Below are 24880 nucleotides of genomic sequence, written 5' to 3' on the forward strand. Positions count from 1 at the left end.
TGAAATAGAAGGGTGAGTTAGAGCAGCCATTCCTCTTTCTCTGCCTGCAGGCCAAACAGACACTCTGCAGCCAGATCCAGGCTTTCCCTTCCTCTCTGTTAGGTTTGGAAAGGTCAGCATCTATTTCTGTATTTGCACTGACCGAGGTAGAGCCAATTTGGCATGTGCATTATTGCAGATAAACTCCAGAAAAATCAGGCTCACCCAAGAGAGCCTGGCTGAGCAGCTTGGCTGAAGACACTTCAGCAAGCCCAGAGAGATCAAAGCCCACATCCAATGACGACCAACAGGAACAGAAAGCAACTCCTTGATCTGCCTCAACTCACTTCAACAAGGGCATGTTGTCCATCCTCTAGTTCATTATTTCAAACTATACACATTGCACCTCAGTCTTTTTAGCATGAACTGGATTTTCACTATCAGGCATGTTTGCATTTTGTCCCAGTTACACAGCTCTTGATTAGTCAGTGTGGACTCAAAGTGAGGGTTGGGGTTTCACTTAACTAAATACTAAGCATTTTCTATTTGAATCACCTTGATGCCAATGGCTAGAGATTATGCAGGACTGAAGGGGAGACTCATGCCCAAAAGAGCACAGTTTGTCAGGTCTCTATGGATACTATTTCATCTCCCAGTTTATGACAGGAATTATATGAAACATTTGCTTGAGTAATTAAAAAAAACCTCTTATTAGTCGCTTTCCTAACATGCAAGTGTTACTTCACAAGATTTAACTATCTCTTCGCCTTTTAGCATGCAATGTTTTCCATGTTTGCAACAATTAATGGTTATTACACTTCATTTTTAATAAATAAATGTAGCCCCAATAAAGAACAAGAGTTTGCATTACAGGATGCATTGAGAGAGGGGAAAAAATAAAGGAAAAAAAGGAAGAAAAAGGACAGCACCAAAAAAATTCCCCCAAGTCCTAATTACACTCAAAGGCACTCAGGGAGGTACTATACCACTTATGGAAACAGATATAAGAGTTGCTCAATAAATGTTAGGTTTACAGGAGTTTCATGCCCCTACCCAAGACATCAAGAACAAAATATCAGGACACATATGACAGCCAATATTTCAATGTATTTCTCCATGCAGTTATTAATTACAGAGCATTAATGAGTATAGAGTACTGCAGTAAGTTAGATTGGTAGCAAAAAATTCACAAATCACTTCCAAAGTCAACACCAAAGGCAGTAATACATGTCTCCTGGCAACACTGCAGTCCATCAGATCCTAGCCAACTTCACTTCAGGTGGTTTCCCATTCTATACACAATTTTTGGATCACCTGAGTCTAAAATCAGTCCAACAACACAAATATTTGCCCTAAGCAAGATAATGTTGTCCTCTTAAAGGGGTTCATGTTCTTTACACAGCTGTAGCTTCACATTCCACACTGCATCTGCACAGCAGCTGTGCTCCCACCTAACCCTTCCCAGAACTTTCCTAGAACTCACCTTTTACTTGAACCAAACTGCCATTTTCTTCCTCAATATGAGCATGTTTTCCCTACTCTCATCAGCATGCAAAAGGGGAAAAGCCTGGAGACTCTACACCCAACTCCCTTTCCAGATCTGAATTATTCTCCTGAAATAATTACACATAATTCTACTAGCTGCAGGCTATAAATGTAAGACCAGGGAATTTGCTTTGAAACAGTACCAGTAGCTGCATTAGAGAAGGACACAATAAAATCCCTGGCCAAATGAAGAATGTTGTGAGCAGCCAAGAAAAACTAAACAAGCTCCCAGAATCTAACAGTTTCCCTGAATGACAACCACAAATCAAACGGCACAATCATAAAATAGTTTCATAGTATGTTAAGGGGTTGGAATGGACCTTAGAGATCACCTAGCCCCAACTTCCACTGCCCTGGGCAGGGACACCTCCCACCAGAGCAGGTTGCTCAAGGCTTTAGCCAACCTGGCCTTGAACACTGCCAGGGTTGGGGCAGTCACAGCCTCCCTGGGCAACCTGTGCCAGTGTCTCACCACCCTCAAAGTAAAAAATTTCTTCCTAATATCTAATCTAATTTTCCCCTCTTTCAGTTTATACACATAAAATAATTCACTGTTACCCAATACACCCAGAAAACATCAGAGAATGTCTCAATCTTGGACTTACAATTAGAGCAAGTAATTTTTTCCTGCCTTTATATTACAGACAAGATTGAAACTTTGAATAAATATTTATATTACACATATAATTTGAGAAATATCACCTTTCTCCTGATCACAAGGTATCCAGAAACAGATGTTACCTTTCCCCGATTTACCTGTGGCTTGCAGCTATTTCCTTTGAATTCCTCCACCACCATTTGTGATGACTATTCATGAGAAGCCCAATGTGATTAGCCACCCTTCTAGCTGACAGCATTCTGCAGGTGAAACTTTAGAAGGCATTTGAGCAGCTGAGGAATCGTATTTTAGTGATTTGAAATAATTTACTGGTACCAAATGTGTTTAACTGCTTCATGCAAAATAAAATGAAAACGGATTTTTTTGAGTTATTTTATTTTGCCAAATTAAAAAGCTCAAGTTCAACATTTGAAAAGTCTTTTGAAATGTATTCACTCCTCTACCCTCCAAAACAACACTTTACCTGGCAGAGTGAAAAGTTACAACTGATTTACCTATTTTTTTAACCTTTTAGGGGATGGGGAAAGGACACTGCAGAAATTCAACTCAGTTCTTCCCTGCTATAGTGTTTTGCCAAGAAGCAACAAGAATCAACTATTGGCATAAACAACCAGACACTGGGGTGAGGTGGTTTTGCCTCTAATGCTGAAGATAGTCTGAAATTCGGTTTTGAAACTCTGAGGAAGAAAAAGGCAGGAAGAAGTGAAAAATTATTTCAGAAACATTTCAAACTAGGCCTCGTTCTGTTCTCTAACTCAAAAACAGATGAGTGTTAGTTCACGTTGCTCTCACATGGTTTTGAGTTACAGCCCAGCTACTCCTGTGGTTACATCACACTTACTCATAGCATCTAAAAATGACTGCAGGAATATATGGAACCCTGATTTCCACCATTCTAGTCACATGCTAAAGAGTGGAAAATGCTAGTTATGCCTTCTGTCCTGCCTAAGTACAACACAACAGGACCAGAGCTGCATGGCTAAACTTCCAGACTGAAGAGTATGGAGGGTGTATGTCTCTGTCCCATGGGGGACACAACTCCTGAACACTCCCCAACACACAGTTCTATGTTCTGTATAATAGCTGGTCCACAAGGGAGAGGAAATACGTTTACAAGTTACCTATGACGTAGTGGCCAAGCCAAGACATGGCAGCTTGGCTACTCAGAGGTTCAGCCAACCATGTTGCTGATCTTGACTCTAATAGGGTCACCTGCATCTCTGAAGTCTCAGTGCTCCCAGATATGTATCATAATTACTGCTATATTGAAACCAAATCAGCGTGAAAAGGTTTAGAAAAGTTTTAAGTAGGAAGTAGGAATAAGCTCTCATTGTTAAGAATAAACTACACCTATAGTTACATGCAGACTCTATACTTTTTGTCTCCTAAGAGTGGGAAACAATGCTGTAGATCACAGCAAGGAATACAACAAAGCTGCTGTCAAGAAACATCTGATTTTAATGGAAATGATGCTCCATTATCCAACAGCTCCAGGTCATCTTCTATGATGAGCCCCATGTCATCTCCTGACTGTTATGTACTGACAATGAGCCACTAGCAGTTTCTCTCCAGGATGGAAAGATGGTGCAGTCTGTGTAATATTTAATTTCTTCTTCAAAAAAATTTAATTCTAGAAATCGGGGGAAATGACATGGAGAAGGGCAGACTAAGAGGAGCCACTTCCAGCAGCTGGAATTGTTGGTTCATGCAAAACTCTGCAACTGCAAATTTTGCCTTCATAAACTGAAGTGAAACAATGAATTATTATTTTCACGTCAAAAGCTTTTTTCTTTCGCAAATTTCTCCCTTGACCCATCAAAAACATTCAAATAATAAAAGGAGGATGAATATAATTATGCAAAATCTGGGAAAAAAAAGAAAGCTAGCAGCAGAGCTGATAAAAAACCAAAAAACAACAGTTGAAATATTACATTCCAAAAAATAGTAAAATGCAATGTCATAACACTACCAAAACCTTTTAACCTTTTCACTTCAAAGAAAAAATGAACAACCAATGAACTGATACTAAATTCATATTTTTGTGAACTAGCATTTTTACTGGAAAAGCAATTCACCAGAAAACATTGGCCCAGCTGTAAGAATTTGATCTACAGATTGCTCAGAAGAAAACATATCTTATTTGGTATTGTTCACATTCAAACATAAGTGATGTTTTACATATTAAGTGCCAACAGATGTATTTATTTCTGTGTAAGGCTCCATTGATGCATAGCTAGCTCACTCTATGCATGAAATATAGAAAGTTTCCTATTTAGCTTTGAGTTCCATTATCCTATAAGTTAGGAACTGGTTCAGGACTGAAAAATCTTCTGCAAGCACAGAATTGCTCAAGCCTAGCAGATTGATGTGGATGGAGCAGTTTTTATTTATTCCAGAGGAAATATTTTTTCGATTATATCAACATAGCTGCAGCCCTTTACATTCCTGTACATCCCCTGGGCATTTCAGAGTATTAACCATATTTTATGAGTGGTTTTAAGCTTCTGGATACTTTTGAAAAGAATATTCATCTTCAAAAAAATCCCTTGCCAGTCGCTAGCAAGCTAATAGACACCATTCTTCAAAGTAGGAGCCTGAAAAATTTAGGCAAGTATTTTTCTGAAAAGGAGAGGTAGAAAAATACTTCATTTAAAAATTTACTGCAAATAAATCTTCCTAAGGTTTTAAGCCTACCAGGATTTGGTCTGATAAAGGTCTACAAAATTCCTCTGGGCAAAATACATAGGAATAACACATGAAATTAGAGGCAGTGGTACTTGCAAGGGGAGAAGGAATAGTAGTGAGTGTCAGACAAGAAGTGCCTGTGAATTCATTAAAGGGATAGCATTTCTGGCACCAGTCCCAGAGCTGCTTTCTGGCATTGTTCTAGGGTTGGATCATCATAAAAATGCACCTTTACCACCACCACCCCCACAACAGCATCTATCCATCCCTTTCACAGCCTGCTAGGCAATCCGAATGGACACTGAAGTCCCAAATTCCTTAGCTCATGTTGTCCCTCAGGTGTTTATCTCTCAAGGTCTTCCCAGATCCTCACTCTTGATCCATTCAACTAATAAATTTGAGGATAGGCTTGAGAGCCTGAAAACCACTGGAGTTCCTGCAACCAAGATTTCTTTAACCAGCAATTACCTCTTTGAAGGAGCCCATCCAGCACTCTGCTCTTTTATGTGAGAGGAGGTAGGACACCACTGCAGCCAAGCAGAGTGCTAGGTTTGAATCCAAAGAAAATCAAACCCGAAATCCCTAATTAACCACAAAACAGTGACTTCCCTGTGCCAGCCCAGGTTGGTATTTTTCTCAAACCCTGGAAAGGACACACACATTTCAAGCAGCTGTTGCCAGCATCTTTGTGTGGTACAAAGTTCACACCTCTGTCAAGGATTTCAGTTTTCTCCAATAAATGGTGCAATATTGTAGCAACAAATCACACTAATCATCAAAAAAAAAGACTGACAGCCACCACTCTGGAATGCATCATAAACTTTCTACCAGGCTCCAGAAATTCACTCTAGCCAGGCAGCCCCTTTCCAGCTGTACTGCAGGAAAAAAACACTTGCCTTGCAGGTTTCAGCATCTACTTGTTTGTTGAGCTCACCAGGACACAACACAGCAGCAGGGAGCAGCCTGAGGGAGGCAGAGGTCTATTATCTGGATCATGGCAACAGGCACAAGTGACAAGACAGCAGACTGGAAGCCTGAACAACGCACAGCTGGAACACTGTTCCGCCAGATGATGTCTCTGCACAGAATGACTGTTCCCATCTCTTCTGCTCTACACTGCAGTTTCCCCTCACTTTAAAAAAAAAAAAAAAAACCAACCAAAACTGAAACTCCAAAAAACCAACTTTTTACTGTTTTACTTGCAGGATGAGGCTACCAAGTAAGAACTCTGCTTAACAAATCCCTATGCCTTCAATCTGAGAAATTAAAGGAACATATAAATCAATTAATGCATCCAGATGTTTGGCTTTCTGTAAGTCTGTAGCCACATGAAACATCTCTCCTTCCACATACAAAATTCAATTTAACAAACTCATTATTGAACATCAGTTCATATATTGATTTAAAATACAAAAGTCTGGATCAGTATTACAAATTACAGATTGCACTTAATCCAAAACACCTTTGCTGAACAGCAATAACTACTTCTAACATTCAAAACCACACCAAGAATCAACAAAGTCAAGTTGTTGGCTTCTGTTATTGAGCTCATGCTGCTTGTCAGCAAGAAGTTTCATGAACTTGGAAGTAACTTGGGGCACCTTCACACAAAGCACTGTCCTACCTTAGGTAAGTGGATCTGAACTGAAGCAAGGTGAGGGATTGGGCTCAGGGTGTGAAATGCAGGAATCTCCTTAAAACAGCCAGAAATTAGCACTTTGAACATCAAGACAGGTGACCCAATTTCATCCCTTGTGTCATCCACACACCCAAAAAGCAGCCAGGGAAATACCAAGATGCATACAAACAAAACTGTCAGAACATGGAAGGAAAAAAGAAGAGACTGTTTGGTGCTGAGAAATGAAGACACAATTTCCTGATGAGCCTTTAGCCTATATTAATACTGAAAGTGAAAAGAAAACCAGGGTCACTAACCTGTGGGAAGAGAGAGTAAGTTGCATTGTCGATAGTGACAGAATATAAAAATTCTCCATCAAACCAGAGGTTCTTTCCCATGGGAGAGTTGAGCTTTGTCATAGCAAAGAGCTGCCCAGGGTCACAGCATTCTTCCAGCAGCTTCCTAGCGAAGGCAACCAAAAGAGAAAGTGTTGTATTAATTAGAGCCTTGGCACACATTTGCTAACAACCACCCCTCACATCTGATATTATGCCACTCCCAAATGCTCCAAATCAAGCCTTCCCAGACAGCAGATGAACCACGGACTCTTAGTTTCATAGTATGTGATGGGGTTGGAATGGACCATCTAGTCCCAACCCCCTGCCCTAGACAGGGACACCTCCCACCAGAACAGGCTGCTCAAGGCTTTAGCCAACCTGGCCTTGAACACTGCCAGGGCTGGGGCATCCACCATCTCCCTGTGCAACCTGTGCCAGTGTCTCACCACTCTCACAGAAAAAAATTTCTTCCTGATATCTAAATTTTCCCTCTTTCAATTTATCCCCACTACTCCTTGTCCTATCACTACAGTTCCTAGCAAAGATTACCTCTGCAGCTTCCCCGTAGCCCCTTCAGACACTGGAAGGTTGCTATGAGGTCTCCACATAACCTTCTCGTCTCCAGGCTGAACAGCCCCAACTTTCTCAACCTGTCGAACTTTCTCAGCCTGTCTTGTTTACTAACAGAAGGGCCAGAAACCCTGTTTTTATTTCAGAAAATCTTAGAAATAGCCCATAAAAAATTCTAAATTTCCATTCAGAGTGGCACAGAAACAGAACCAAGATTCAGCAGAAGAAACTCCGTAGTGTACAACCCATTTAAATGGATAAAAAATTGGTCTCCAACACATAGAAAAACAGAAAAGCTCCTTGAAAATTTAATCCAAGGAATATCAAAATTCAGTACCAAACCTCATTCCTGAAGAGCAGGACTCCTAAAGCCCCACAGTTACATAACACAGGGATGGAAAAATTTGGCATCTCTCTCCAGTTACTGAATGTCCTTGTGCTACATTCCCAGCAGTATTAGAGCCTGTCTTCTAACTGGAGTCCAACTTGAGTCATCCCAGTATGATAGATATATATATATAGAGAGAGAGTGGATATTATACTTCTTAGATTCCTTGTCAAAACTGCATATCCTCTTACATGTTCATTTCCCAAAAAAACTTAGTACTCAGCTTGAGCAGAAATTTAAGAGCTGGTGAGGTAGCTAAAGGTTATATTGAGCAAAACTTTTGCATCACAACATACTCAGCAACTAATATCCTAAAGAACAGAATCATAATATGACAGTATCATAGTATATTAAGGGGTTGGAATGGACCCTAGAGATCATGTAGTCCCAACCATTAAAAAAAAGTGTGGATTAAAAGACAAATTTAAAGGAGGATACTGTGCAAGATAAGGGAGACTGAACTGACTTGGTGAACTTGATTAAAACGTACAGCTAAAATGTTGTGATAGAATTTGCAAAACTGCAGGAGCTTTTAGCCAAGAATCTCAATTCACTGCAAGTATTCCTTCACTCACAGGACATTACAAGGAAGCTAGAGAGGGACTCTTGGTTAGGAACTGTAGTGATAGGACAAGGAGTAATGGGGATAAATTGAAAGAGGGGAGAATTAGATTAGATAGTAAGAAGAAATTTTTTCCTGTGAGAGTGGTGAGACACTGGCACAGGTTGCACAGGGAGATGGTGGATGCCCCAACCCTGGCAGTGTTCAAGGCCAGGTTGGCTAAAGCCTTGAGCAACCTGCTCTGGTGGGAGGTGTGGGTTGAGACTAGATGATCTCTAAGGTCTACTCCAACTCCATGACATACTGTGAAACTACTATGACATAAACAATATGCTTTTGACTCAGCTATCTCCAATTCAGAGGAGATCCGTGTATGAGAAGACTTAAAGAGCATTGAAAAGGCACTGAGGGCCCTCAGATCTGAGAGCACTTAAGGAACAAATCTCCATTTGTGAGAGAAGCACGAGAAAAATTACTTTGAGAATCTCACTCCAGGCCTCTCAGATTTCAGCTGAAACTGGGCACCAAGGAGGTCATTAACTACAAGGCTGCATCAGCACTCAAGTGGCACCGCACATCAACTCAAGCAGCAGCCTGTGCACGAGGTGAGAGCTGAGCAGCAGTTTTGAGACATCAGCTGTATTGCCATGGCATACTTGGATGAGGTTCTGCCAGCAGACATTGCACACTGACAGAGGCACAGTGAAATAGTTGGTGCCAAGGATCCTACAGCAACATTGCCCTATTTCCATGGGGTTTACAGCAGACTAACTCTGGTTTGATTCTACAAAGAGCCTGTGAGTGGCTGCAGCACATTGAGTGCATTACTGAGATGCAGTAACTGGGGACAATCAGATTTGCCTCAAAAGCTCACTAAGAGGGTAACACTGTAATAAATTTGATTTCAGTTTGCCGCCATCTGACTCAAGTTCCAGCCGGTAATGACTCACTAACTAGTTCAAACATCCCAAATGACTTAAAACCAGCAAATATAGCAACTGAAAGCAGAAATGGGCAGTTCCATGGCATGGCTTGTCAGCCAGGAGGTTAAAGTACTTTAGCTTTCTCTTCTCCACAGGTCTGCGGGGTTTGCCCAGAACACCACCACGTATCCAGCTGCCTTTGCCATGCCTGCCTTAGGATGCTGCCCTACACAAAGCATGTAAGTGCCACCAGCCCTGTGCAAGGGAGAGGGATATATTCTTCCTCTCCAATTTTTTCTTTTCAATCCAGTACAACTTTAAAGGCAGCGCAAAAATAATGACTGAGGTTCAGGTTCAAGTTTGAGATAAAAATAATCAGTCACACCAATTGCTTTAGTCAGACTCTTCTCAGCTGCCTGGATTTAGCTGGAATCATGCTAACCTGCCAGGATCTGTCAGGACAATGCTGCAGCATTTGGTCTGACTTAAGCGTCCTTTTCTTTATCTGACATAAACCTCCTTTCTTTACATTGCAGTTCATATTCACCTCAACTTCCCATATTTTGCTTTGAGATTAAATGAATCTAAATGCCCAGAGAAAAAAAATGAATCTGCCTTTGGAGTTGCAGTTGGTGTCAAGCCAAAACCATCAGGTTTCACCACCATCCCTTCACTCACAACCAGGGATTTGTGGTGCTGTGGAAATTCACAGTATGTGTGGTCACTTGGGTTCACTAGGGAAGATTTGAGTAGCTCTGTTTCAGTGCACTTGCTTAATTGCTTCCATCTACATATCCCCCAGTAGAGGCAGGAAGACCTACCAAGAGCCTGTGGAGCTCTCAACTAAATCATCACCTATTTCCCATCATCTGCATGCTTAAGAGACTCTGGTCTAATGTCCCTGTCCTAACTACTTTACGGATTAATATCAATAGTGGCTCCGAAATGCAACTGGTCTGAACACCTCCAACACTGAGTCTCAAAACCTAATCCTGAAATTCTCCTAATTAGGTCTTCAGTGTAATGTTTCCATAAGAATAAGACATCCACAGGTTTTTGCAAAAAGTTTTGGTGGCAGGGGAGAAACCAAAAGCATTGCTTAAATGAAAGCTTGTCTTTGTTGATATCACACATTAAATTCTTGCCCCAAATACCTAACTGCCCCTGTACCAAAGCTGTGGGTAGAACACAAGTAACTGCTATGAATTCACTAGGGAGATGCAGGGAAGAGGCTGCCACCAGATGCTAAGGGACACACGGAAAGAAGTTCAAGTCACACGACACTGGTGAGGCACCTTGAGTACTGTGTTCAGTTCTGGGGATCTCAATGCAGGAAAGACATTGAGGTGTTGGAGAGAGTCCAGAGAAGGGAACGGAGCTGGGGAAGAGTCTACAGAGTAATATGAGGAGCAGCTGAGGGAGCTGGGGGTGTTTAGGCTGGAGAAAAGAGGCTCAGGGGAGACCTTATCACTCTCTACAACTATGTGACAGGAAGCTGTAGCCAGGTGGGGGTTGGACTTTTTCCCAGGCAACAAGTGACAGGATGAGAGGTCATAGACTCAAACTGCATAAGGGGAGGTTCAGGCTGGACATCAAGAAGAATTTTTCCATAGAAAGAGTTGTTGAGCATTGGAACAGGCTGTCCAGGGAGGTAGTGGAGTCACCATCACTGGAGGTGTTCGAGAAATGTCTGGATGTGGCACTTGGTGCTCTGATCTAGTTGACAAGGTGGTGATTGGTCACAGGTTGGACTCAATGGTCTTGCAAGTCTTTTCCAATCTTAATGATTCTGTGAACACAAAGCCACACAGTCTTTCTCCTTCACATCAAAACCAAAACTGGCTTCAGCCTTGACAAGTATTTTGGCACCATTCCTTTCCATATTAGACTCTACCTGTCTTGAGATGAAATTTAAAATTACCCTCACCATAACTATTCAGGAATACGATCTTAAAACTGCCCTCCTACATGCTCCAAGGACATGTACCAAATGAAAAAGGGACTGGCCAATGCAAATGCTCTTGGTAACACAAAAGCATACCAAATTGGGCTTTTTGGGATCACAGTAATAGTTTCAGCACTAACAAAAATTAAACCCTTTGCCAAAACCAAGATCTAAATCAAGAACACATTGCACAGGTTCATTTCTGAAAATCTCCCAGTTACCTAAGCTTGAAAAATAGGTCTAAATGCAATGAAAAAGAAATATGAAAAGAGTGGATAGCACCGAGCAGAATAAAGATATAATCTGATTTACTTCCCAGCCAAGCTTTCTGCAATATGATAAGATTTTATGAAGACTAAAGTCATGCCCATTTTTCTCCTCATATTTATTATTGTGTTGTATCTTGATATGAAACTTTCAGACTGTTTCAATGCTCCCTGCAGCAATTTCTGGTGTCCGGACTTTAGAAGGATCATGTAATATTTCCCCCAGGTTCCTCAAGAGAGGAAAGATATAAGGACAATAAAAAGGTCACAGAAAGAAGCAAATCATGTACTGAACCACCTGGCACTGCAACCTGCATGAAAGGAAAGAGGCTGCAGAGACCACAGATACTTCTCAGAATAGTAACAGTTCATGAAAACCACCTTCATTACTTTAGCAGCAGAGTTGTATGTGATTTTTTTAAGTGAGAAATTAAACTGTAAATTAAAGATAATTTGCTACAAATTGCCAAATTAATAGACTGGAAGGGAAAATTATGAAACCAAGCACTTCCATCTTTTCTGCATCAGCAGTATCTTTTCCTTTAGAACTTTCTTCCAGGCCTTTTTGAGATGTGCAAAAACGAAACTAAGTATTTTATTTAACCTGAGAATACTGTTTTCATTACCTATTTTTATTTAACTGGACAATATTTGGGTTTTCACTACCTAAGTTAAAAATCACCAAACAAAACATCTGGCACCACCCACACAGTATAGTTTGCAGTTCTATTTCCCAGACTGCAAAAGAAATAGAAAACTGTTTTTTCCTTCTGTGTGTTGGGCTACCCTAGCCTTGCTGCCGTGACCTTGTGCAAACCAACCCTGCTGCCCTGGCTGTCAGCCATGGCAGCACATCATCCTAATCTGTGGCTGATTTTGTCCAGCTCTTTTTGTTTTTCTTTATGTACAAGCGATATGTTATTATTTCCAGAAACATTTATAGTGTCCTGGAAAATGGGGGGTGGTGGGGGTGGTCCCCTCTAACCCCCTTCCAAACAGAAACAGACTCAGTGCTTAAAATACCAAGGTTCTAAAGATCCATTTTCTGAAGTCAGCAGTAGTAACTGTTACATGGTGCACCTTGTAATTCCCCAAACTTGCCTAAAATCTGTCCTCTCAAAATTGAAAGTGTGGCTCAGCTCAGTCTCTGAATCTTCAGATGATTTTGGACTATTAAATCTCTATCAGGTTCTCCTTTGAATTTAAACTCAAATTTCAGGTAGTGATAAAGATATGCAACTACTGTAGCTGATTATGCATTCTCTCTTTGACCAAACTCTGCATTTTAAGAACAGGAACTGAAAGGATAAACTTTTCTACCACTGTAAACAAATATGATTCTTTTAATAACATCACATCATTGTACTCCATACCTTCAAATAGTATTGCTAGTGAAACATTTAGACTCTAGAATGAGGCCAAAATTTGGTAGGGACTATCTCTGCGATTGAAGAATGTTAATGAACTAGAAGAAACCATGACATAAGGATGAGAGAATTGGGATTGCTCAGCCTCACAAAGAGAAGGCTTTGGCTTGACCTAATTGCAGCCTTCCAGTACCTGAAGGAGCCTACAGGAAAGATTGAGAGAGACTATTTACAAGGGTGTGGAGTGACAGAACAACGGGGAATGGCTTCAAACTGACACAAAGTAAAGTTAGATTAGATATTAGGAAGAAATTGCTACCTGTGAGGGTGACGAGGCACTGACATAAGTTGCCCAGAGAAGCTGTAGCTGCCCCATCCTGGCAGTGTTCAAGGCCAGGCTGGAGGGAGCTCTGAGCAACCTGGTCTAGTGGGAGGTGTCCCTGCCCATGGCAGGGGATGGAACTAGATGATCTTTAAGGTCCCTTCCAATCCACGACACTCTATGATTCTATAACTCAGTGAATAGAAGTCTACACAGATCATCTGACAAGCCTTAAGTTTGCTTCTCATCCTGACAATTCTGCTTAAAAATGGACCTGGAAAGCTACTGAAACACAGAATTTTTCACCTCTTTTTAGAGAAAATACATTTTGATTCATGCAAACTTGCTTCAAACTCTATGCACAAAGCCTGCTTATAAGCTTTGAAATACAAATTATAATGCATGAATTGTAAAGTATGAATTATATAGTATGAATTCTAGTATTTGGGCAGATGAAGCTTTTCTAAGACTCTCACAGCAGATGTATAAAGAGCTATATTATAAGGAAACCACCACAAGTTGTGACTTGCAATAGCAAAAACAGCACTATAGCTCTGCTTTATTACTCATGCAGTAAAACCTATTGGAATGCAGAATGTCTCTGAGTTGTCTATATTGTTCTCAACCATGTCCAGGACAGACAGCAGCAGTGACTTGACATCTCACCTAAGAACTGTAATGAACAGCCACAATCCCTTGAGAAGTGATGAATCTGAGCACGAGCTTAAATGGTACTTTCTGGGCAGCAGCCAGTAGCTCAGGAGAACTGACCTCCCACAATGCTGGAAGTCACTGGCACCACACCAGACTGCTCCTTTGCTTTGCTAATGCCACCACCAGCAGCACCTAAATACAACTGTGTCTGAGGATTCATCCCAGAGAAGACACAAGGTTCATCTCACTTCATTTACGGTATTTGAAAAGCAAACACCCCTATTCAGGTCTCTCCAAGACTTCTTTGTAGCAGACATAGCATCTTTCAGCGTGATTCATCTCAAACTAAACAGACATCTAATTCCTCTCCAAAGACCATAAAGAGACCAACAGCCTTAGATGGAGTCACCTACATTTGGTAGCTTCTTCCAGTCCACAAAGCCAGAACTGTTGCTCCAGACCCCAAAAAGCCTTCTGCACTTCAGATGAACTGTGAGCCAGGGATTGTAGGTCTTCTGCCTCCCTACAGCATCTCATGGAAGGATCCTATTTGCCAGCAGCCTCATCTGATGATCTTTCATCTCTGCTCCTACAGCCCTCACAGTGGGCTCTCAGAAAGATGAGCCGGCACAACAGCACAAATGGGTAGTTTTGCCAGAGAATTCAGAGGCAAAGGGAAGTGGTGCAGGGGAAGAGATCCATTGCTTCATATGCTATTCTTCTTTTTTTTTAATCTTACAAACCTGGCAGGAGGAGAGCAGCTTTCACCGACATGAGCTGAAATTAATGAATTGCTGTCTTGCAAAATAGCAGAACCATAAACCCAGACAGAAAGTTACACTACATGACTATGCTGCTGCAGGGGGGGAAAATGAGTTGTTCTTAGCACTTCCCTCATTCTTTTCAGCAAAATTGCTGCTTGCTTTGTGCCACCACCAGCACAAAGACATATTTGGCTTCAACAAGGGCACAGAATGGCTGGATTCTTCTAGGAGACGGAGATTCACTAAAAATAAATTGAGCAGCTCTAATCTTACATTTCAGCTTGCACTGTCTAGAGTGATGATACATACCACCTAGATCTAAGGAGTCAATTATCACACTACAGTGACTTCTCCACCTGCTGCTGTAAGCCAGATAAAAGCCCTGTAAGTATTACATAATGCTCCTCACAGACGTGCCCCCATGCCCCAATCCAAAAAAGCCCACAGGGCCTTGATCAGCTAAGTCACATCCCTCCACAGAAGGTGAACAGGATAGGAAAATAAATCAACAATTAAATCCTCCATTGCACAGATTTAAGCATCTTGAAATGCCTAAAAACTGAGATCACAGAAATGAAGAGGAAATTAATACTCTTGCACTGGTCACTCCAAGTGTTTTTTGATGCAAAAAATCTATAGGCAACCAGGCAGCTATTGCCTACACATGCGACAGAGGCAAGAATACGTGAAAGTGTCAGAGGAAAAGGCATGAAAGAGCAACACATTTTCAAAGCTGCACATTTGGAGAAAAGTTTTAACCTATTGAAGACACATGAATAGATCTGAAGGAAGTCCTGTTTTGAAGTGAAACTTAGTCCTCTCACTTCTCAGCAACTGCTTTCCACATCTCACAACTATCAGTTGTTTAGGAGATGGAATGAGTTTTGCCTGGTTGGGAAGCATCCACCTAATGCCCTGCCAGCTGGCAGGACGAGCTGATCAGCCAAACAGGAGGCCAAACAAAATAGGAAACCTTGGGCTTGATCTCTCTCTTTCATTCAGTTTTTCATTAAACTGGTAGGAACTCACTACATTTAAGACCTCCATTATTCTGTTTAATTTGGATGAAATTAGCCACTGAGAAAAATTTCTTAAAGGGGGTGGATTATGATTGAGATTCCAGTCATATCTATCACATTTCCTACTGACTGAGAGAGGAAAAAATCCACTAAATGCAAAATAATGCCTTGCTTTAGCTTTCTTGAAACAGACACTGACAGCACTCTGTGCTCTTTGCTGCTTCTGTACACCCAGAATTATACACCAGTTAAGCTGTAATAGTCCAGTTTTGGATGAAAGCCATGATTTAATGCACCACCAAGCACTGACACTGGACTTCACTTACAGCCCAAGTTGCTGCAACCATCAACATCACTTTTGTAAACAGCTGACCATCAGTTGGCCAAGTATCCAGAGATATTTCTGAGCTGAGTTCAGTGATCCTTCTGTGTGCTGACAGATGGCTTCTAACAGATGAAAATGAATGGCAAAATTTCCACAGATTAAAACAGAGCCATTTATCTGAAACGTACCTTGAACTTGCAATTCCCCTGTCTGCAGTTAAAAGCTTCATTTTTGAAGGTTTACTAATGTGTTTTAAACCTTGCCTGAGTGTGAGGTGCTATAAAATCAGTTTCGTTGACGCAAATACTTTGCTAAATGCACTAAATGGATTAAAATAAAGGAAAGACATCGATTTGGGAATGTCTTTTATTACCTCAAATTCCAAGTCTCTTCAAGTGTCTTTTCCTCTGGTGAAACTACAGAAAAAAAATATTAAAATGGCAAACATCTTGCACTAATTTTTAACTCCACTATATATGAACTTTGTCTATTTCCTGTTTTACACACTTAGTGAAATCAGAGACTCACCAGCTCTGAGTTGAAATAAGTCTGTTCTTACAGGGAAGATCAGCTGAGATGTTTTCACTAATCACCTCCAACCACCTGTCCCAGGAACAAGAGGCAGTGTACCCTGTTTGCCTTCACAGCTTGCTCTCCTGTAGGCCCAGCAAAAACTAAAAATCAATTATATTGATGATCATCAGGGTATATTGCAGAACGGGGACTCTGGTATGATAGAACAAAAGCAGAAGCAAATGATAAACCTGTTGCTGGACCACAGGATTTCTTTTTGCTGCTCTCCTACTTCCATTCTCAGTGGCTGAGTGACAGCTATGTGCTGTATTAATTGATTTCTGATGGTCAAGACCCCATTTTGCACTCATGTAACTGTCTACAGGCATGTTTCAGCTCTGTGTTCTTCCTAAGGCATTCACACCACCAAAGTCCAGCCACCACACAGTTAGCATCTATTTTATGTTGGTCATCAAGACTTTCCTCACTCAACAGAGATACTTAGTGTACCCTACCACAAGTATCTAAGGCAGAAGAGAGCTGTCAGTATCTGCAAGTACCTCTGCCTATGCATTACTTATAGAATAAGAAACTATGGTAAAAGTACTAACAGAGTAAGTTTTAACAGTTAAAGTGTGATAAACTCCAATCTGTCATATCTATAGGTGACCATACATCATTAAAATGCCTTATCTCCTGGCCTAGACAACAAGAACTCAACCACAGAAAAGTGATTTCTTTTTTCTCTCTGAACACATCTCAGTAACAAACACTGCTCTATACCTTACCCCCTCTAGCACCTCATCCGAAAGGATAAAATGGTAATGCAGGAGTAAACTCGTAATTTGGGCTGCCAACTTACTTAAAATCCTCTATACTTCTCCAACCTCCACTCTCTACAATGCTCACTATGGCAAAGTAACCTCAGGACTACCTAACAGGAGATGTGGAAGAGTCCAATAGACATTTTCCCACTTTCCACCCACATCCTCTTTTTTCTGAGTCACACCACTCCTTCACTGGCAACCTAACCTGAGCCAAATACCTTTGGCTGAAGTCACAGCACTAATTCACTGCTCACCACCCCAACTATCCACATGGATTCCAGGGTGTATAAAACACAGGGAATTTCCTGGGTCAGACTTAAATAATGGGGATCTAAGCACTCCCTGTTTCCTCTAAACATGTAATCTGCATTCCTATTAGTCAACAGCTGTTTCCAAAGAACATGCAGAGGCTTATCATCTGAGATGTTCCGGACCATAAGAATAGCTGGCAGGATTCCCCTGAACACTTCCCCCAACTCGCTAGAAAGAATTTGCCAGTGTAATCAGGGAACGGAAACGTGGCCTTTCAGTACAAATATCCACATGGCACACTTCCAAACCTCCCAGAACTTCACACCACTACATCTTGTCAGGGCTCTGAAACAGACCTTAACAGAATCCAAACAGCTGTGGCCATCAAAGTCATCACATATTTACAACTCCAGCTTCCAACTCACTGCACGCTGTTTGTCATTACCATCAAACAACTGTTGTTTGGCAGCTCTCACAGAGTTTCACAACACACCACAATGCTTAGTGGTTTGAGTTTGGTTTTGGGGTTGGGAGGTTGCCTACACAGGCACAGAAGAAGCAGCAGAAGTAGAAACCAGGCAGTTGCTTAGCAGCAAAACAAGAGGTGAAAAGGAGACTGGAACCATGTTTGAGTCTATCCTAATGGAAGTAGTTTGCTGCACTATGCTCTGCGCTGCTGGGAATAAGTCAGGAATGCACAAACCCCATTACCCAGAGCAATCAAACAGCTTGCTGGTGGATAAACATGATTTATGTACTAAGCTTTTATAGGCCTGAAGTCCTGGCAGAAAATGCAACGTATCCAACTTCACCCTCTGCCCAATCTGGTGGCCTTTAACAAGCTAACACTATGTGCGAGAGAAGAATTCCTAAAAGCCTGTCAAACACAAAACTGCAGAGATTACTACATGCTCTGACTCCTACCTAGCTTTGCCAAGATGATTATTTTCCATCTACCTCTCCTGCCTCTGCCATCTGTTGGACCTGCCCCCAGCTATACAATCACACCTCCTCTGCACAGGCATGCACAGCAAAGCGGGAGGTTTTGGGAAACCCTCAGCTTCCAGGGCTGCAGAACAGTTCCCTACAGCTATGGGAAATGTTCCTGTCAGAATTCAAGTCTGGAGTTTTATTTTCCCTCCTCCTTCTGCTCCACTGGTTGAAAGTTTTCCATCCTTCATAGACTACTTTATTCCCAAAAAAACTCAGTTACAGGATTCATTAGAGTAAAGGTAGTAAATACGTGACCTGTTGCTGTTTAGAGCTGCCTGGCATACTATAGCAATGCTGAACATGCTGCCTTGTAATGCCTGCAAGAATTATATATAGTGCAACATTATGGAATTCCAAATAAAAGCAGAGCCTGAAGAGTCTGACATATCCAGCCACACTTATCACAGGAAACTATTTTTGCTTGAAGGACTAAATTTAATTAGCTGCTGCACCCTAGTTTTCACAGACTTACAAACAAGACACAGAACTCACAGCCGTGCAAAATCTCTCAGACTAGCATGTCCAAGTGATCTCACTGAACAGGAAAGGGGAAGAGGAACTGTACTACTCCTAATGAATTATCCAAGTGCTGCACAGCTGGAGCTCTAATAACCAGGGCCCTTCTGAGTGAAGAGGCAGTAAGCTGAAGTGTGGTGTACCTGCACAGACCTTCTACCCCCATCTCACATAAGGTAATCACCGTGGGGAAAAAAACCTGCTTAAGACCACAGAGACATCCTTTAACACTGCTAGGTATTACTCTTCTGTGCAAGGCAGGAACCACTTCCTTTTTCCCACCCACCTTCTGCCTCTCATACTCTGTTGCTTCACCTCCAGCTGCAGGTGGTCCTGAGCAACCGTCTATCCTACAAACAGACCAGTAACTCGAGTTTACTTTTACCCAGGCACACACATTGTCGGTTCCAGAAGAATGAGCCATAGTGCTGGTAACAGAAACCTCTTTCAACAACTCAAGGAAGTCTCTGGATCCACTAGGATCCAGATCCAGTGGATCTCTGGTCCAGAAGGACAGTTACAACTATCTCCCTGACACCTACAAGAAGGGCAAGACAGAGCGATGCAAGCAACCTGGGAGACTTCTGGAGTGTGTCAGGGATAATTTTTGATACAGGTATTGATGAGTCAACTTATGGCTGGATCTATTCACTAACAAGGAAACACTGCTTAGGGACATATAATCAATAAAACCCTTGGCCCATGAAACAGTGGCATTCAAGATCCTGAGGCGAGTGAGGAAGGAGGGTAGCAGATTCTGTAATTTATTGATTGATCTTGAACTCAGCAGTTTGGACTGGAAGTAACTCATAATCATTTACGAGCATTGTGGAAACTACATGTCAGAAACAAGAATCCCATAGCAGGACACAAAGCAGAGGCAGTCCCTGGCCCCAAGAGATGGCCACCCAGGAAGCTTTCTCTTTCTGACCCCTTTCTTCCCACCTTGTTGGGGCACCAGTAGACTGATTTCACAATGAACTAACAACAGACTCAAAAACAATCTCTGGGTTTGTGGTTTTCCTTCTTGCTACTGAGGGAACATGAGAAATGTGCCATCAGGCAGATAAATGTGAGTCTTCATGACCAGCATGAGAAGACTTTCCCGTTCACACTTACACAATGTATACTGCACAAAAGTTAACCCAACATTTGCTTTTTTGACTGAGCTGTTCATTACTTTTGGACCTCCCAGGCCTGAAACTAGCTGATTTGAGAGCATCCAGCAATGAGGGGGTCCCACTGCTATGTTTTTAGATCTCAGTCTTGAAAATCCACCTTGCAGCTCAAGAATACTTGACAAGTTATAGACCTCTATTGAATCATGGCCAGTTGGCCTATGCTACTCATCTCAAGAAATTTAAGCAGTCAATTATTTAGAAAAAAGGAATTGTATTTCAGAAGTAACAAGTGAACAATTTTAAAGAGCAGTAATTCAGTTTCCACAGTAATCAAACTGTTTACTACAGGGCTGAAGATGAGCTATTTAATTTGCAACAGCATGATGGCATTTTGTTTTCTGGTACAATGTCACAATCTAAAAATAAACCAGATAAAAAAGTGAATTAGGACAAATAGGGTACACCAGCCAAAGAGGAAATATATATATTATTTTTAAGTGATTAAGCAGCAACCTGAGAACACTTGCAATTCCTGAATTAAGCATAATGGTTAAGAAGGGATTGATTGTTTATGTATGTACCAAGAACATGAAAGGTTGTTGTAATTAACAACAGTAATTTTGAATGATGTGTTAAACAAAGGTAATGAAGGGTAAATGAAATCTCAAAACTAAGAATCTGAAGCACTTATTTGGGAGATTATACTACCACTACTATCTGTTGCATGACTTTCTCTGCAACATTTGGTGCCAAGTCTTGACAGAGATGAGAAACTAAATGGACCCGATCTAGTTATCTGTCCACTAAACACATTTCTGTGTTCTCACACTCTGTAATAAAAGTCCATTATCAATTGATTTATGCTGCACACCTCTCACAAATCTGCCTTGCAGATCCCCAAAAGTGTACTTTCACAGCCACTGGGAAGCAGGTATATTTGTGGCAGAAGCAAGATGATTAAAATGTTAAGAAACAAGAAAAAAAGAGAGAGAGGGAACACCTGAGACACAGAATTTCACTGCTTTCCACTCTGCCTCCTGCCTGGTGACATCAGCCTGGAGAAGGTGCTGGCATTTGACAAGGAGAAGTGTAGAAGCTTGATGTCTGCCCCCACAAATCCCTTGCTTTCCAAGAGCTGTTTCACAGTTTGGAACCAAAACTAGCCAAGATCATGTGGCCAAGGAGTTCTGGAGTAGCTGAATACCCTCAGCACAGTGCTGGTTTGAGTCCCTGTGTCTAAAGACATTATCTATATATCAATTTAATGTCCACCATGTGCATGATTCTATCAGAACACCCAGTGAGAAGTTATCTCAGCAGAAATCCTCTGGATGGCATCCAGAGAGCACAAAGCATGTCTTTGTTTTAGAGTCTCACCCCAAAACCATAGTAACTAACCCCAGTTTTAGATATGAGAAATCTAAGAATTGCCCACTGTAATTCAGCATCCCTAAGCCTGAGCCACTGGTGTCCCACAGGGCAGTCTAACCCTCAGCAAACAAAGTTCACTAGATGTCAAGTCTGTGGATTGTCTAGTTGGCAAGATGCAAACACAGAATGAAGAAAATAGAGCAACAAATGTTGTTTTCCTGTCTTATTCCTAACCATATGGTCATTTTCCCTACCACAGCTCTTAAGTAGGACAGGTACCAGAGATAGCTGCAGTGAGTGGGCTGTACTCTACATATTTCATCACTCTACTTCCAAATCTCACCACTTGAACAGTCATCTCTAGAGCAAAATGATTCTGCTCTCCTGTAGCATGAAAATGTCCTCTGCTATTACAGTTCCAAATCCTCTCTTAGAGCGCACATAGGCCATTGAAACCAGAGCCCAAATTTACTCAAGTGATCTGCTTCCATCTGATACCTGAGCTTCTTCTCTGAGTTTATAATTCGACCCATGTTGTTTTAATTAATAGTTACTTCCTCAGGTTATCTTGCCTAACCAACTGAGCTCTTCTTAAATTGTCCACTTCATTGGATGATTTATTCTTAATTGATTGCCCTTGTGATTTATCCACATACGTGTTCTCAAATTTCCTAACTAGTCTGTCTTTCTCTGCTATTCCGCTTCCTTCACATAAATGTTTCTTAATTTTATTCTCTGCTTTTAATGTTTCTTCTTCTTCTGTGTCCCTGCTATTACAAACTATTGTGTTAAACCCTACCAATCTTTCCCCTCTTTTCCAGTCTCCCAAGGCCCCTTACCATCACCTCCTCCCATCCTGTCCTCCAAGCACATGTATTTTCTTTACTTCTGGAGTACTCCACAATCCCTACCCCTCAGTCTTCTTTATCTGGTTTACTTCCTCTGGGGGAAGAGGGGTCTGACATATTTCCCAATAGAAAACTCAGTTTTTAAGTAAGAATAAGAATCTTTGATGGAAGACATCCTGTTCCTGAGAACAGCCAGCAATCAGGACAAGGCTAAATGCCAGCAGAGCTGTGCACTCTGCCCTGCTCAGTCAGCACCTGCTGCCTCTCACTCCACAGTCCTGTCACAGGGGACAAAAGGAGTTGAGGGAACTGGGACACAAATGGAGCCTAATTAGCACTGCTACTTATAGAACACCTTACCCTTTGAAGTGGGAAGAGATGGTAGTGACAACTGAGGCAGTTTTGGAGATAATCCAAGGCATTAAGGTAATCCTCTTCAAAAACACAGGGGCACAAGTTATTCTGGAGCTGGCACACCTGCAGTGTCACCTGTCAGTAAGTTCTCAAGGGTCTGCATCCTCAGCCACCACCTGACCTCCAGGCAGGGAGCAAAGCAAGGGCAGGACCAGGAAAAGGAGGTAAGAAACCCCAGTGGTACCTCCCCACTACTCTTTTGAGAGGAGGTGTACCAACTTCCCCAGGGAAAGGATAAGCCCAGAGTAGTCAAAGTACTTTTCATTGTGAATCAACTTTCTGAAGTTTTATGGTCTTTAAAAGTATCAATATTTAAAAGATGCTGCTAAAAAGAGCAAGCAAAAAGCCTAAACAAACTTTCAAGAAATTAATGCAAGAAATCTACTCAGCATGAGGATAAAAGTAAAAATTGCCTAAATAAATCATTCAACCTACTTAGTCCTTCAACAAGGCATCTTAAGATACGAATATTGCCTGAAAGTTGGTTTAAAAATACTTTTAAATCACATTTATGTCCAGAGCCAGTGGTTTGGGAGATTTTCCTCCCCAATACATTCAACCCATTTACTTTAGACCCAAAAGGTGATGATGAAATGACAAAGCCTAGCTATTTCTTCCTTAAACCTGTTGAAGGCTAATCTGTTCTTAGCAGTTGCCCAACTATTTAAGAAATACCTGTAGACTGGCAGCATTTCATGAGTGGAAATAACTTCTCTGGACTTTTAGGATTTCTTTTTAATCACTAAAGCAAAATAAGTTATCAGTCTTAAATGGAAAGGAGTAAGAGACTCACAAGACAGACTGCAGAGCCACACAAGATATCACCTGAAACCTGATAAAATTAAATTTGGGAAAGAGCTTACTAAGCTCTACAGTACTGAGCAAGCTGGTATTCTGCTAGGTTGAGCCATGATTCGCTACACATGTGCTCCTGGTTATGCTACAGAGAACAGAGCCCACACCTCATTGGAAACCCACCAGCCCATTTGCCTCCATGCCAGCTGAGAGAACTTGGCTTTTCTCCCTGATGTAGATCTGCTGTTCCACAGCAGATGAGAGAACAGAATTTGTACTAAACTTGTAAACCCAACTGACAGTATAACTACTCAGGCCAGTGAATAGATTTTTCCACAGATTAGGTGAGGAAGAACAACAAACTTGACCCTCTTAGTACAAGACTTTCACTAGAAATGGCCTGTTTGACAGCTCAAGCACAAAACAGGTTTTTAAAACAAAATGAGAAAAACCATCAAAGACACAAGGCAAAAATAAACATGTTATCACATGCTGGACCCATTAGCATTTACCGAACTACACTGCATAAGTGTTTTCACTTGTTCTGTTGTCTAAACAGAACTATCAAAACACATGATTTCTCTAATGATAGGTTTACTTTTTTGTTGTTGTAAGCTCAAGTTCCACACTCTGCCACTCCCTTCTGGATACACTTAAACATTTAAAGGCAACGGCTGGAAAGGGATTGAAAGAATAAATATCTCACGTGCATTTTTACTGCTTCATGCAACTGGGCATACAAAAATCAGGAGATGGTCAGCATTTGTCCATACAGCTCAGCAAGTGTGTTTATGCTAGATGCTTGCTGGGTGCCAAGACAAAATGTTCAATAATATGACCTAGAAAGGAATGCCCAGATTGGCTTTGTTTCTCCTATTCTCTTCACTGTTGCAGTTTCCTTAGTTAAAAAAATGCATCTAATTATAGGCTGATATGTAATTCTCACTATAGCAATCCCTAGCATTTAAAAATCATGAGTCAGGCCCCCAAAATTATGATTAAGGCACAGAAATTAGGCATCCAAAAAACAACTACCCACAATGGAGTTTTATCTGCCTTTTGGGGCCTGAGTCCCCATTTATGACAAGGGATCAGACCCAGCCAGCTTGGGTTTAGTTGTCCTGTCTGACCAACCTGATCTCCTTTTATGGTCAGGTGACCCACCTGATGGATGAGGGGAAGGCTGTGGGTGTAGTCTACCTGGACTTCAGCAAAGCCTTTGACACCATCTCCCATAGCATGCTCCTGAAAAAGCTGTCAGACCATGGCTTGGACAGGGGCACTCTCTGCTGGGTGAAGAACTGCCTGGACGGTCCAGAGTGGTGGTGAACAGTGCCACAT

At 41.5% G+C, this 24880-nt stretch overlaps 1 protein-coding gene across 1 annotated transcript in view; it reads right to left on the reverse strand.

Moving 5' to 3' along the window:
* Nucleotides 1–6917, reverse strand: part of ST8SIA1 (ST8 alpha-N-acetyl-neuraminide alpha-2,8-sialyltransferase 1) — an 80651-nt gene extending 73734 nt beyond the window's left edge. The window contains exon 1 of the mRNA XM_009072531.1: nucleotides 6764–6917. Within this exon, the coding sequence (XP_009070779.1) occupies nucleotides 6764–6865 (102 nt within the window). The 5' untranslated portion in view covers nucleotides 6866–6917. The remainder of the gene's footprint in view (nucleotides 1–6763) is intronic.
* Between the last annotated feature and the right edge of the window lie 17963 nt (nucleotides 6918–24880).

This window comes from Acanthisitta chloris, unplaced genomic scaffold (genome assembly GCF_000695815.1).
Source record: "Acanthisitta chloris isolate BGI_N310 unplaced genomic scaffold, ASM69581v1 scaffold15150, whole genome shotgun sequence".
Classification (NCBI taxonomy): Eukaryota; Metazoa; Chordata; class Aves; order Passeriformes; family Acanthisittidae; genus Acanthisitta; species Acanthisitta chloris.